General features: G+C 51.0%; 1 protein-coding gene across 2 annotated transcripts in view; it reads left to right on the plus strand.

Moving 5' to 3' along the window:
* Positions 1-690: 690 nt before the first annotated feature.
* Positions 691-14,465, plus strand: part of HIF3A (hypoxia inducible factor 3 subunit alpha) — a 56,747-nt gene continuing 42,972 nt past the window's right edge. The window contains exon 1 of one of the 2 annotated variants that reach the window (XM_053401883.1): positions 691-835. In XM_053401883.1, coding sequence (XP_053257858.1) covers positions 810-835 — 26 coding nt within the window. In that variant the 5' untranslated portion in view covers positions 691-809. Of the gene's footprint in view, positions 836-4,064; positions 4,149-14,465 lie in introns of those variants that run through there. The other variant, XM_053401882.1, reaches the window with a different exon arrangement.

A 14,465-nucleotide genomic window follows, 5' to 3' on the forward strand; every position in this document is an offset into this window, starting at 1 on the left:
CTCCCAGAATCAGAGTCACTCCCTTTCCCACACAAGACCCTTGGAGGGGTAGGGGCGGGGGACTCGCACCATTCTTTTGCATTGAGCTGAAGGCTTGCTTCCGAATCAAAAGCCCCCCCCCCGAGCTTCAGTGGAGTCTACTACCAATTAAGCGTGCACACAGTCCTGCAGCTTTAATCCGGAGTCACTTCCCTTCGTGCCGAGCACACAGGTAGGACGCCCAGCTGATTTGCACGTCCCGGGTAAAGACGCTGCGATGGCCACCTTCGGAACGAATCCGGATCCGATGCACGGAACAGAAGCAGTGTGACTCTGGATTAACGCTAGCCCGGAGGAGCGCTCCGCCGTCCGGAGCACCCTGCGCGCTGCGATCCCTGCCCCTCCGCAGCCGCAGCGGAGCCCCCTCGCGCCTGCCAGCTGCCAACACAGAAAGTGGGGTGGGGGGGTTGGGTAGGTGGGGAAGACCCCCCCCCTTGGGCCTCGGACTGGCATCCCCGGCGCCCAATCGGCGCGCGCACCAGCAGCAGAAGGAGGCGTGCCAAAAGCGCCTTGGATCTGCAAGGCTGCGAGGGCGCGCGCGCGCGCCGGGCGTAGGGGGGGGCACCTTGGGGTGGGAGGGGGAGCCAATGGCACGGATGGGGGAGGGGCGGTGGGTGTAGCCTGAAGGGGAGTGGGCTTCGAGGAGGGGGAGAAGGGGGGGCGAGAGAGGCAAAGGAGCGCAGGCGGAGAGGCAGGAGGGGAGAGCGGAGCGCGCGGAGCCAGGCGAGGCGGCTGGACCCGGGCAGGAGGCGCAGGAAAGCCAGCCAGCCATGGAGAATGGATTGCAGTGTCCAAGGTAAAAGCAAGGAAATGTGGGTGGGGGTGCACGAAGCCCCCCTCCCCAGTTTTTTTTTTGGGGGGGTGTTGCACCGCGATCCAACTCTTCCCGGGTGCGCGAGAAATCTGCAACCCAGTTCCCCGATTTGGAGAGGGGGTTGCGCAAACGCAGGGGGAGGCATGCGCCCCTGATCTATAGATATTTTGCAATGGTTTGCGCGCCCCCCAGGCTATTTATCTATATGTGGGGCGGGGGGGGGGGCGGGAGAGGAAATTTGCGGACTCATCAGATTCCAAACGGGGGCTGTGTGTATTTTAAAATACGCAACCTATGTGCGCGCCTGAGTTTTGGGGTTCCATGGAAAGGGCTGGTTGGAGCCCTCCATTCCTTTCCTTCCTTGCGCAGCCCTGAGAACGTCCCACTCCCTTCCCCACCCCCCAAAAAACTTCTAGATCTAGGTCTTCAGTAGTATGTTAAAGGGTGCCCTTCTTGTGGGCAGCTTTTTCTGGCGCCACGGGGTGTGTGTCTGTGTGTTTGGAGGGGATTGTGTGTGACCTTCTTATTCTCATTATTATTATTTTTTAATGAGTGAAACGGCCAGCTTGTTTTCTTTTCATTCTTTTATTTGCATCTTGCTGGTCAATGTCACCCGACGGCTGCAGGAGGACGACATGGGGAGCTTGAGATGTGCAGTAATCCTGCAGAGCTGGAAAGAAGGAAGGGGGGTGTTCTCTTGGCCGCAAGGAGATCTAGTAGATTACAGTGGAGATATGTGCCAAATGTAAACCAGCAAGGAGGGAGCGCAGGATTCTGTAGCCAACCACAAGTCTGGTCACCAACCCTAGCCAGTGAGCTGAATATCATGGAACAGGCCCAAGAAAGCGACAACACAGGCTGTGTGATGTCTCTCTCCTCCTGCTTGTGGATTTGCTGCTTAATCTCCCCGCATACCTTGTTTACAGTGCTGCAATCTTTTTATCATGGCCTCTCTCTCTGCTGGTTGCCTTTAGACCCCAGTTGAGAAATGCAAGCATACAAGATCGGACGGTTTGTGCATATGGAAAAGGTTTTTTTGTTGCTTTCCTGGACAAATATTCCGGGAAATTCCTCCACTTCTATTACTTTTGCACCATTCCCCGATTTTGATTACCCGTTTAAATGGACGCTTTTAAAAAACGAAGCAGGCGAAAGCTGCAAGGTGCATCTTCGCAAAGCTCTGCCTGTAAATCTGGCAGCCTTTGCCAGAAGTGAGTTGGCAGGAATCTTCGTACAGTAGCGGAGGAGAGCAATCCCTGAAAGGGAACTTGCCTGGACGGTGAAATGCACACCCAGTCGCTTAATAATGTTTACCATTGTTGTTATTGACGATGATTTATAAGGTCCTTTGTAACTCAGAAAACTTGGCTTTCAAAAAAACATCTTGGATTTTGGAGATTGTGGAAGCTTTTGGTACTGTGGTGGAGAGAGGTTGTTCGCCTAGGCTGTTTAAATCGCCCACGAAGTTTTGAGGGGGAGAGAGAGAAAGGGGCAAAGGGGGGCGGCAGCTGTTGGTTGGCCAGGAAAATGCATGAAGTTTTGGTGTTCCAAAGGGGCATTTAAAATTAGGCAGTGGCCGCTGGATTGGTACAGGTATGCCAGCCAGCCAGCCACAGCGTCATTTCAGATGTAGGTCAATTCCGTGGAGATCATCTCAGAATTGGGTTAAGGCAAGAATGAACAGGGTGACAGAGAGAGAGATGCATATATTATATGGGGGACGGCACAGGTGTGTGACGTGTGCTTTTCAGCTTCGTGAAAAGTAGGTCTTCGGAAGTTGGCAGCCAGCGCGGGTATCTGGGTCTGGATGTGGGCTCCGTTGGGCGAATTCGACCGGAGCGAGCAAGGGCGTGTGGCCATGGCAGCGCCGACGTGCCCGGGTGGGTGTGTCGTGACTGTCCGCTCCGCTTGGTTTCTGGGCTGCGCGACTAGCTCCGCTAGACGTCCCGTGGACGATCTTGGAACCTGTTGCTGGGTAGGACACAAACTGGCACTGTGCCACCGAGGGCAGGAAGCCAACGTGGACTTAATTGTGTGTGTGTTTTTATCCTTTAAAAAAACCAAAAAACAAACAACCCCCCCTTTTTTTTTGCCTCGCAGGCTGCAGGTCTCTCGTTAACTGTTGGTAAACCAGGGGTGGAGAGGGAGCTTGCCAGGGTGCAGATGTACCCCCCCCCCCCCAATTTCCCCCGAATGAGGTCCTGTCAAAGTAAGGGAGAAAATAAGAACTCTCCCTTGAATTTCTCCAGGTCGGTTTCCTGGAATAGCCTTTTAAAAGAAGTCACTGGTCGCCGCTCCTTTAGGAGAGCTGGACCGAGGACCCTGGTCTGTCAAGCCCCAGCACTTAACCCCCCCCCCAGCCCTATTAAAAGCCAGAGCGCACCTCTTTGCAATTCCCAGCTCCTGCTCAGTTGGTTTGTCTTTCCTGCCCACCAAGGCATTCCTGCCCCCTGCTGGCTGGGGTAGGGGCTGCCGCTGACGATTTTACTTTTTTAAAGACTTTCTCCTTTAAGGCAGAGATCCTGCAAAGCTGGCGCTGCGGGCCCTGAACTTTTGATAAGGAAAATCCACCTGTGGAATCTGGTTTTGAGTGCTTATCTGTCCTGTATTGCTGTGCCTGGTTTGTGACACCAGTCCACCATGACCTTGCCTTTGGGAACATAGGAATCTGCCGGATACATTGGTCCATTTCACCCAGTGTTGTCTATTTCAGCGACCGACAGCACTGGCTCTCCAGCGATTCAGGCAGGAGTCTCTCCCAGCCCTGCCGGCAATTGAACCCTTTCCGTTCCAAGAAGCTCTCTGCTGAATTGGGTCTCCTTCTGCCTCCATGTGATTCCCCTGGCACAGATCCGGCCTGCTTTCCCCCCTGCCCTCCTCCGGCGCCCCCTTGTGGCATCCCCGGAACTCGCTCACTCTCTGCTTTTCCCTCCGGAGTTTGCAGGCGGAATGGACTGGCACCCGTCCCAACCCAGCCTCCTCCTCCTCCTCCTCACACATGTCCTTCCTCTGCAGCCTCGGCTGCTGGCTGTTCTCCTCCGGGCAGGGAAAGCCGGTGGACCTCGTGTGCCGGACGGCGGGCGCATGACGGCTCTTGTGTACATCACGTGCTCCCGGCCCCGTGCCAGGCTGTGACGCGGGGGGCGGAGGTAGGGGGCAGTTCCTATTTGGGGATAGCAGTGCTCTCGGCTTGGGGCTGGCAGCGGCGGTCAGTGGGCGATGGGGGACGGCGGGGCAACAGGGCAGGAAGAGGGCCCTGGAGGCACGTCGCCTGCGGGCAGGGCTCCTTCGGAGGGTGAGTGTGGCACTGCCAGGGGCAAAAGGCAGTGGCAGCAGATGTGCGCCTGGCTTGGCTCCTCTCCCTGTTCTCTCTTCTCTCTTTTCACTTTTCCTTCGGGCTATCTCTTCCTGCTCCTCGTTCTGCGCCCCTTTCATCTTGACACAACCTCTCTCCTCTGTCCCTTGACTTTCTTGTGCCCTCCTTCCCCAGCCGTCCTCTTGTCTGTTCTGTTACTTTCCCATTCACGTGGATTTTTTTCTCCTCCTCTCTTGTCCTTTGTGTTTTCTCATTCACACAGACCCCTTCTTTCCTTCTTTTGAGCTACTGAATTTTCTCCTTTCCTCCGTTTTCTCTGCCCTTTGGCGGCGGGGGGGGGGGGGGATGTTCTTCTGTTTTCCCTGTTCGCATCCCAAATTTGTGGTTATCTCCTCAATTACAGTTCGACTCACTTTCTTTTTATTTTTGTGCATTTTGCCTTTCTCTTCTTCCCTCGAGTTCCCTGTCGGCCTTTCCTTTCCCCTTCTCTTCTCATCCACATGTCCTTTTTAAATAAAAAAAATCCAGTTCGCCTTCCTTGCATTTTTGAAAATTTGGGAACCGTTCTGTTATTTTCCTTTCGATCTCCCTGTTGCACCTTCTCCCAATCCAGGCTGAAATGGCTCTTCTCCAATGAAGGGTTTACTTTTGGGGGGGTGGGACGGGGGTGTCTATGGCCCCCTAGGCCTGCCTGACCCAGACTTTGTTGGGGTTCCCAAGCCAGTCTTGGCTTGGACGAGGACAATCAGCGGCGGGAGAAATCTGGCGCCGCAAAAATTGGCGGCGGAAAAAACGTCTTGGCGCTAAATCACAGAACTGCTTTGGCTGATGTTGGTGAATCTTGAACCTTGGGGTGAGACGTTTTTCACCTTACTTGTGACCTGCATTTTGATTAACGGAATCTGAATGATGTGGTTGTGGTGGGTTTTTGTTGTTGTTGTTAAGTGGTGGCATATATATGGTTTATTTCTTCTGTTGATGGGGATGGAGGTTGATTGGCAAGAGAGATAATTTGATAAGAGTGGACTAGGAGTCAGGACTTAAGGGCTTGTTTTGCGTTTTTGTTCTTTCGCCATTTTGAAAGGGGCGGTAGCTGGAGCTTAGACTTGGAATATGTGACGCCCGGAATTTCTGAGGAAGGAGCCTTGGGATCCAGGACTCTGGAGTCCTGTCACGAGTCTCGCAGCGAGCTAGATCTCCACCATCAGCTTTGAGGACGTGCCTCAGTTTCCCCCTCTTGCAACCTAACTTCCCGACCGGGTGCCGTTTTTATGCATCGCTTTGTGGGTTCCGGAGAGAGCTAATGATGGGATGTCGGGGACTGTGACTCTGGAAGATGTGGCGACTGTGAATGGCCAGCAGGGGGTGCTGGAAAAGATGGAGGTATTTAGTCCTCCGGGACATACGAATTGTGTTGCTGTTTTCTCCTTTAACGCTTAAAGCCCTAAACGACTCGGGCCCCAAATACTTGAAAGACTGCCTCCTTCCCTGTAGACCCTCTCGGGTGCTAAGATCAGTGAAAGGGACGCTCTTTGTTGTTCCACTAGTCTCAGAAGCTTGTGGGGCCGTGGCCTGGGAGAGAGCGCCCTCTGCTGCAGCCGCTGGCCTGTGAAACTCTCTCCCTCTTTTGATGTTTGAGATGCATACTTTTCAAGACCCGCCTTATTTTTGTGGTTGTAAGTTGTTTAAAGCTGTTTTTAATACTGTTGTCTCCCGTCCTGCACATTTTAGACTTCGGGGAGTCCTCATTGCAGGAATTCTTGCCCACCTGCACTGTGTTTCAGAGGTTGTGATCACCAGGCACCCAGCGATTACTGTATTTTTCGCTCTATAAGACGCACCAGACCACAAGACGCACCTAGTTTTTGGAGGAGGAAAACAAGAAAAAAAATATTCTGAATCTCAGAAACCAGAACAGCAGGAGGGATCGCTGCGCAGTGAAAGCAGCGATCCCTCTTGCTGTTCTGGCTTCTGGGATAGCTGCGCAGCCTGCATTCGCTCCATAAGATGCACACACATTTCCCCTTACTTTTTAGGAGGGAAAAAGTGAGTCTTATAGAGCAAAAAATACGGTATTTTCCTAAAATGAGCACCTGGGCTCCTGGTGGCCTAATTAGAGGGCCATGCCCTTCCGACCTGCAAGTTGCTGGCTGCGATTGCACCCTTGGGAGGTATATGTACTTTGTGCATGCTCAGAAGGCACTTTTTTTTTACTATACATGTTTCAAGACCGGCTCTATGGCTGAGGCCTGCCTGAAATCTCGCCCCTCTGAGCACCAAAGCACAAAGCAGCGTTCCAGGAGGCAGAGGGTGACATTGTATTCTGGGGTGGTGGTGGTGCAGGAATCTAACATGGGGAACACTTGTCCCTCTTTCTTCTAGTTATTTATTATTTCACAAATGTGCATACTGGTCTTCAAGGGAAAAAGAAAAGTTTCCCAAAGTGGTTCACAAGTGATGCACAATACAATATAAAATTCAAAATCATTAAAAAAATAATTATTGCAAACATTGTTACATTGAAACGTTCAAAGCCACCGAAAAGCAGAATAGTCGTTTAGCTTCATGCAAAACTGCCAGAAGTCCTTAGATATGGTTTTTGTCTAATACCACGTGGGTTCAGATTCCACAGTTGTGGGGCCCTTGCCAAAAAAGCCTCGCCCTTGTGTGCCTGTCACCGTAACTTACCCTACCAGGTGGGTGCCTGAGCAGGTCTTCAGAAGTACACCTGGTGAGTTGATGCAGATGCGTACGTTCTTTTGGGTAACATCCTGTTGATATGGATTCCCAGTCCCTAAAACACAGAAATTTTTTTGATGAGCCTTACGGGACGGATGGGATGACTGCATGAAAGCCACTTTCTGCGTTGAGCATCCTTGATAATTTTCTTCTTTGAACATCTCTGCCCTGGCCCCTGTGCATAGACAAATTCCTTCCTTACACCCCATTGTAACCTCAGGCTACTGACTTTATATTCCAGCCTTCCTGCAAGGATCTCAGGATGGTATGCACAGGGTTACCTTGTTTTTAATCTACATAACAACCTTGTAAGGTAGGCTCAGCTGAGAGAGTCGTGACTTGGCCAAGGCTGCTCAGCATGGCAGCTGCCAGCAGGGTTGGATATATATTGGGGGGACGACCAGAGACTTTTGAGGATACGCACTTTGAGGATACTCCCATCTCCTCCGCTAGTGATTACATAGTGCTGGTAACATCCCTTGTGTTGGGAGTAATATTTGAAACAAACGTCCGGTGTCATTTTCATTAATAAAGTGAGAGGAACCAAGACCCTTTCCCCTAACCTCTGATGTGCCAAGGTTGGCTGTAATTGTGGAGCATTGAGAGAGAAGCCTTTGTACGCTCTCAAAGGCACTGTTTTTTAATTATTAAAAAAAATCTCATTTCATTTTGCATGCCTTTGACTGAACAGGACCTGGGAGGGACCGCTCCTGTTGCTTTCTCTGCCCCCTCCCCATTGGGCTTTATGGTCAAAAGGGGATTTGAATGCCGTGACCCACGAGATCCAAACCTGCTCTCTCTTTGTTCAACAACCTGTTGCCCCGGGGCTGATGGGAGTTGTAGTCCGAACTTCTGGAGGGCGGCCTTTTGGTAAAGGCCACTGTATGTTCTAGGCCACATTCCCTTGAGGAAATAGTCAGGGGCGATTTGAAGTTACAGGTTCAGTGTGGCCAGGCTAGTACAGAGGCACCTCGGGCAACATACGCTTCAGGTTGCATACGCTTCAGGTTACAGACTCCGCTAACCCAGAAATATTACCTCGGGTTAAGAACTTTGCTCCGGATGAGAACAGAAATCATGCTCCGGCGGCGCAGCAGCAGCAGCAGCAGGAGGCCCCATTAGCTAAAGTGGTGCTTCAGGTTAAGAACAGTTTCAGGTTAAGTACACAACTCTGGAACGAATTAAGTACTTAACCTGAGGTACCACTGTATTTGCTACCTGCCCACGGATGTGACCCCGGGCATTTATGGATAGCCTATTTCTGCTCCAGCCACACTGGACGTCTCACTTTGTTTGTTGCCTCTTGCTTTTCTGGCAATTGTACCAGGTTGTGGTTGTGGGAACGTAGGAATTGATTTGTGCGTCCAGCAGTCTGTGCAACGAAACCTGCACAGGTTGTTTATTCATAATTGCAAAATAAAGTCAAGTCTGCAGAAGTCTTCTCCTATATACTTCCAAGAGCTGGAGACAGGCCTCAGTGACCTTGGGGTGGGGGGGTGGCATTCAGGACCAGATAATACATAGGAATTGCCCTTTAACTTTCCAGCACAGTTTCTACCTGCAGATAGGGTGGTAAAAGTGTGTGTTTTTTTAATGCATGCTTATGAGTGGAACAGAGATTCTAGTCCACATGACTGTAATTTTCTTTTAGTTCCGCCTCCAGTTTCAAGGCTACTAGTCTCTTGTAGCCTAATTGACCATGCAAATACATTCCAAACAAATAAAAATGCAGGTGCTTTTTAATAACGAAGTTAACGTTCCTTGAGAGCGTGCAAAGTTTCTTTCTTTTTGTTCTTGGTGCAGAATCGCTGCCAACACATGCCTGAAATTAGGAAAAGGGGCTTGAGCGATTAGTGGGTGAGGTACTTGCGAGTGGCAGCTGTTGTGAATTAATTCATCTGGAGTAGAAATTGTGTACTGGCGCCTACCGTTTTCGCAAGCTGTAACCACTACGCTTGCCTTCCAGAACCAGAGATCCTGCCTTTCAACCCCCCCTCCCTGGAATGTAGGTAATAATTAAAAAAAACAGTGTTAGGAAATGAAATACTAGAACCTGGGTAGGCAGCCTAAGGCCCGGGGGCCGGATCCGGCCCAATCACCTTCTAAATCCGGCCTGCGTACTGTCCAGGAATCAGTGTGTTTTTACATGAGTAGAATGTGTCCTTTTATTTAAAATGCATCTCTGGGTTATTTGTGGGGCCTGCCTGGTGTTTTTACATGAGTAGAATGTGTGCTTTTATTTAAAATACATGTCTGGGTTATTTGTGGGGCATAGGAATTCGTTCATCCCCCCCCCCATATAGTCCGGTCCCCCACAAGGTCTGAGGGACAGCGGACCGGCCCCCTGCTGAAAACGTTTGCTGACCCCTGTATTAGAAATATTGGCGTGCAGGTCCCTTAGCTGAAACTGATATGCCGTGTTTCGCATCTGAAGACGAATTGCGCTTCTCTCGACACCCTCATCCCATTATAGATCATTAAGCTTCCCTCCCCTTCCTTTAAAGGGGAACAGACATTTGCATCTGGCCTAAGAAGTGCCTTGATGGGGGGGGCAAGTTTCAAGGGTATTTCAATTAGTCAGTCGTGCTTTGATCACCGCACATTGATTTTAATGGGCCCAATGGCACACCAGAAGATTTGCTGCCACGGATCCACTTCAGGTTAATGGACTGGGGGGGGGGGCGGTTATACATTTTTCTTGCTCTATGTGAAATGTGTCTGGAGTCTATTTTTGAGAATTTTCAGTGCTCAGAACTTCAGTATTGCCCAAATAATTGCTTTTCGCTTGCCGCCACCACCTGAAGATTTCATCGGCGTGATCGGGAGTCCGTTCAGATGGAACAGCAAGGAAAACGGAGGCTGCTTCCTCCCTTCGTGAGCTATGAGCCCCCACCCACCGTCCGATCCTGGCTTGAGACAAACCATAGCCTGTTCAGGAGTGCACCTGCCCTGCTAACCATAGTTGCGCACCATGGTTTGTTCCTGGTTTTCAGGGAAAGCGCAAGCTGTATGGAACAGCAACAAGCGAGGGTTTGCCTCAAAGCAGGAATGGAAGAAGAGGGGGTGTTTGGAGATAACTGAGCCGAAGTTCCCCCCCTGGCTTCTTGCCACAGTGGGAAACCATGGTTTGGGACTAAGTCTGAATCAGTCCCGTGTTTTTCATAGGCTATGCCCTAGTCTAGGGAGCAGCAGCTGGCGATCGCATGGTGACGTTGTGCCTTCACTCCCTTCCTCTCTTTTGCTCCAGAAGTGGAAAATAAACTTGTGGTTAAAATCGGGGGGACAGTTGTCTTTTCCAGAGAGTTGAATGTGGTTCAAGAGAGGCTTTGCTTTTCGCCATTGCCTGCGATCCAATGCATCTTTGTGACTGCATGAAAACCCAGGGCCAGCTCCACCATTTGACAGATTGTGGTGGCTGCCTGAGGTGGCGGATGCTGGGGGGGTGCAGAAATAGCCCCATGAGCGTTCCTTTCTTTAGAGGCCTGTCTTGTGCCCCACGTCTCGCTATCTCTTGAACCAGCTTTCCCTTCCTTGAAAACCAGAAGCGGACTTCCTCCTGTCCCAAAATCCTTACTTTTGCTACGGCTAAGCCAAAATGTCACAGCCCCTATGCACAGGCTGTCTTGCACAGGTGCCCTCAAGGCAGGTTTCAGCGCGCTCGTGCTTCCTGGAAACCGTTCATTTCTGAACCCCTGTAATGATGCCTCGGAAATTTCGCAGTCGGTGTAAACTGCTGGACCTGAACTTTTCACCCTGTGAGGGGAGAGTCCCCCTGCGGTGGGGTTTTGAAGCCGTTCAGATGAGAAAGTAGTTTTGGGTCACGGCCACGTCGTACGTTTAAAGTCCCGCCATGGCTTCCCCCATTGAATTCTGGGAGTTGTAGTTTGCAAAGGGTGTGGAGAGTTGTTTGGAGACCTCCCTGTTCTCCTCAGAGAACTACAGTTCCCAGAGTGGTTTGTCAGGCCCTCTTCTTCGCAGGCAGTTCCAGGAATTGTAGTTCTGTGAGGAGAATAGAGGACCCCAAACAAACTACAACTCCCAGAATGGTTTAGCTGCTTAAAGCGGTATCGTAGCGCTTTAAATCTGTGGTGCAGATGTGGCCTTGATACCTCAGTCCAAATAACACGATCTGGCAGGCCCTATTGAAAATGGTGGCTTCAGAGTCTTGCATTAAACCTGATTCTCACCAAAAGGGAAATAAATGCAAACACGTGATTCTGGATCAGTTGGTTTTCTCTCATTCAAAATGGAGGGGGGAAATTATTCTTGCATCTTCGTTGCCCTCCAAGATCCACCGGGTGCTTCCAATGTGTGATTTTACAAATGCCTGGTTAAGTTGGTGGGTTTGACCTGTGAAGGAGTGGAGCCTTGCACATTTTTGGGTCCCTGCCCTGTTTGGAGGAGGGTAGGGTATGTGGGTGGTGAAGGGACGCGGGTGGTGCTGTGGGTTAAACCACAGAGCCTAGGGCTTGCCGATCAGAAGGTCGGCAGTTCGAATCCCCACGACGGGGTGAGCTCCCGTTGCTCGGTCCCTGCTCCTGCCCACCTAGCAGTTCGAAAGCACGTCAAAGTGCAAGTAGATAAATAGGTACCACTCTGGCGGGAAGGTAAATGGCCTTTCCGTGCACTGCTCTGGTTCGCCAGAAGCGGCTTAGTCATGCTGGCCACATGGCCGGCTCCCTCGGCCAATAGAGCGAGATGAGAGCCACAACCCCAGAGTCGGCCACAATGGTCAGGGGTCCCTTTACCTTTACCTTTATGAGCTCAATAGGGGAAAGATTCCCTCTCTCCCCTACAATCCTGGCTCCTGTCCAGCAATGGTTAGGGAATCAGACTAGGACCTGGGAGACCAGGGTTCAAATCCTGCTCAGCCACATAGGACACTGGGCAACCTTGGGCCAGTTACTGCCTCTCAGCCTAATCTACCTCACAGGGTTGTTGTGAGGAGAACTCTGCACGCCACTTTGAGCTCCTCAGAGGAGCGGACGGGATGTAAATTAACTAAAATAAGTAATTAAAGTTATTAAATAAACAGGAAATCAGTTAACACGTTTTTTAAAAGTCATCCGAAGGCAGCCCTGTTTGGGGACGTTTTTAGTGTGTTGTATTGTGTTTTTACTGTTTTTGTTGAGAGCTGCCCAGTGTGGCTGGGGGCAACCCAGTCAGATAGGCAGCATATAAATAAGAAGTTATTTTTATTTTAAGTAAAATATCTGATACGAAACCTGAGGCAAAAATGCCGAATGGCCTGGCGAAATACCCTGAGCGCATACTCAAGAGGGCTTGGTAATTAACACAGGCTGGTTACCATGACTTAGTTTACTGTGCTCAAATGTGTATTAAAGCATGATAAATGGGTACATTACCCCAATTCATCCCCTTTCATTATTATATGCTTACAGGCAAAAGGCGGGGGGGGGCGCAGTTTGGTGGTCAGGAGTGCAGAACGAAAGGTGGTAGTTACCACAGGGTTACTCAGTGCAGATTACGCCGGCGCAAACTTGTATATCTGTCAGGAATGATGAGAAGAGAGTAATAAACATATATACCAGCGTGTCTCCAATACGAACTTGCGTGTGCAAATAAGGTGTAAAAATACCATTTTCCTTTAGTCCTTGGCACATCTTATTTTATGTGAAGCCATTTTTGTTGTTGTTGTCTCGTGTGCGTTAAAACAGGCCTTGCTCAATTTTCAAATTACTTTTGAAAGAGGATTGGGGGGGGGAATAATGTCTCTTTTATTATTTTAACCCTAAGTGCAGGAAACTGAATCTGCACCCTCAGTTATGTTTCTAAAAATGCACAGGGCGCTCTCAGAATCCGAAATGAAAAAGCTCGTTACTTTTGCTGCCTGCGATCTGGCGTGGTATTTCTTTTTTTACAGTTGCAAGCAGGATTGGAGGTGCCTGCGAAAGATCCTTGTGAGGCTTTTGGGGAGGACTTTTTGAACATGCAGTCCCCTCTCCCCCATTGCACACGGTTGTTTTTCCTTCTTGGGGGCTCCCTTTGCCCTGTGTCCAGCTCTCCCCGAGACGAGAGCAGCCTGGCGGCCCTGCCAGCGCCAGCCCATCTGGCAAAGGGCCCGGGCTCTGCGCATTCAAGCCGGGCGCCCAATGGCAGCGCAGTGTTCCCAGCCGAAATTAGCAGGCAAACAGGAAAGGAGGCCGGGCGCTGGTTGGCTGCTCCTGGCCTAGCCCGGGCCCCCGCCCGTCGCTCGGCTCACGTAGGCCTGGCCTGAGCGAGGGGCCTCTGGGCTGCTTTCCAAGCGGTGGAGGGGGGGGCGAGGCTGGAGAGGCACCGAGAGAGAGCAGCTTGGCCTCGCCAAGGCCGCAGGCCCCAGAGGCCTCGGCGGAGCTCGCGTCAAGTCAAGGCCCGCCTGGTGCCCGGGGGACTGGGCCTGCCGTTGCAGCGGTGCCTCTCCGCAGGGGGGATGGCAGCCCGGCACCCAGGCAGACCCCCTTCTCGGTTGTCAGCCTTGCTTGTGCACAGCAGCTGCCTGGCCGAGCTTTGCTAACTGAGCAAGGCTGCAAATAGCACTGTTTATCAGGCTCGGTGCAGCCTAATGGCTGCATTTTCTCCCTCTGTGTGTGTGTGTGTTTTATTTTTGGTTCTCTGTTTGGAAAAAGCTTGCGGGCGCAGATTGATCCGCCTGCCCCTTTGCTTTCTCCCCTCCCTGCTGCTCCAGAGAGAGAGATGCTGGATGCCTGCTGCCTTAAATCCTAGAATCCTAGAGCTGAAAGGCACCCTGGCTGTCATCTAGCCCAGGCATAGGCAAACTCGGCCCTCCCGATGTTTTGGGACTACAATTCCCATCATCCCTGACCTCTGGTCCTGTTAGCTAGGGATCATGGGAGTTGTAGTCCCCAAAACCTCTGGAGGGCCGAGTTTGCCTATGCCTGATCTAGCCCAAATGCAGGGATATGCAGCTGCCCCATACGGGGATCGTGATCTGCAACCTTGGCGTTGTCAGCGCCACACGATCCAGGCTTTATGGAGCTTAAATTCTGGGTGTCTTGGATGGTAGCGATAGGGCAAGATCACACATGACTTGTTAACCTGCCCTTAAAGTGATCGATTTTGCTAATTCCTGGAAGCAGGCTTGCTACGGCAGAAACTATTTGCCTTTTTCTTGCGTGTGCCGCGAACTGATTTATGACACTTAAAACGGCGCTTTTGTGCTCTGGCGGCAAGAAAGGTTAGAAAGAGAGAGCTAGGCGATATTGCATTAAGTTGCGCTGGAGATCAGGAAGGTCTGGCGGAAGTTAATCCAGGTACAAACTCCCAGATTATGTTTACGGACTGTGACTCCCTTTATTTTGTAGAATCGTCAAGCCCCGAGGGTCATCTAGTCCAACCCCCTGCCATGCAGGAATGAAAAAAGATTGTTGATGCTTTGTCTTTTGCAATTGCTTTATCCTGCATGTTGTTGTTTGCAGTTTGGCGAATTGCAAGTTGTTTTTGTTTTTTACGGCCTTTGGTTAATGCAAATGTACTCTTTGAAAGATACATGCATGATATCTTGCGGGACATTGATAGCAGCAGAAGTTGTTTAATTGA

The sequence above is a fragment of the Podarcis raffonei genome, chromosome 8 (assembly GCF_027172205.1).
Source record: "Podarcis raffonei isolate rPodRaf1 chromosome 8, rPodRaf1.pri, whole genome shotgun sequence".
Classification (NCBI taxonomy): domain Eukaryota; kingdom Metazoa; phylum Chordata; class Lepidosauria; order Squamata; family Lacertidae; genus Podarcis; species Podarcis raffonei.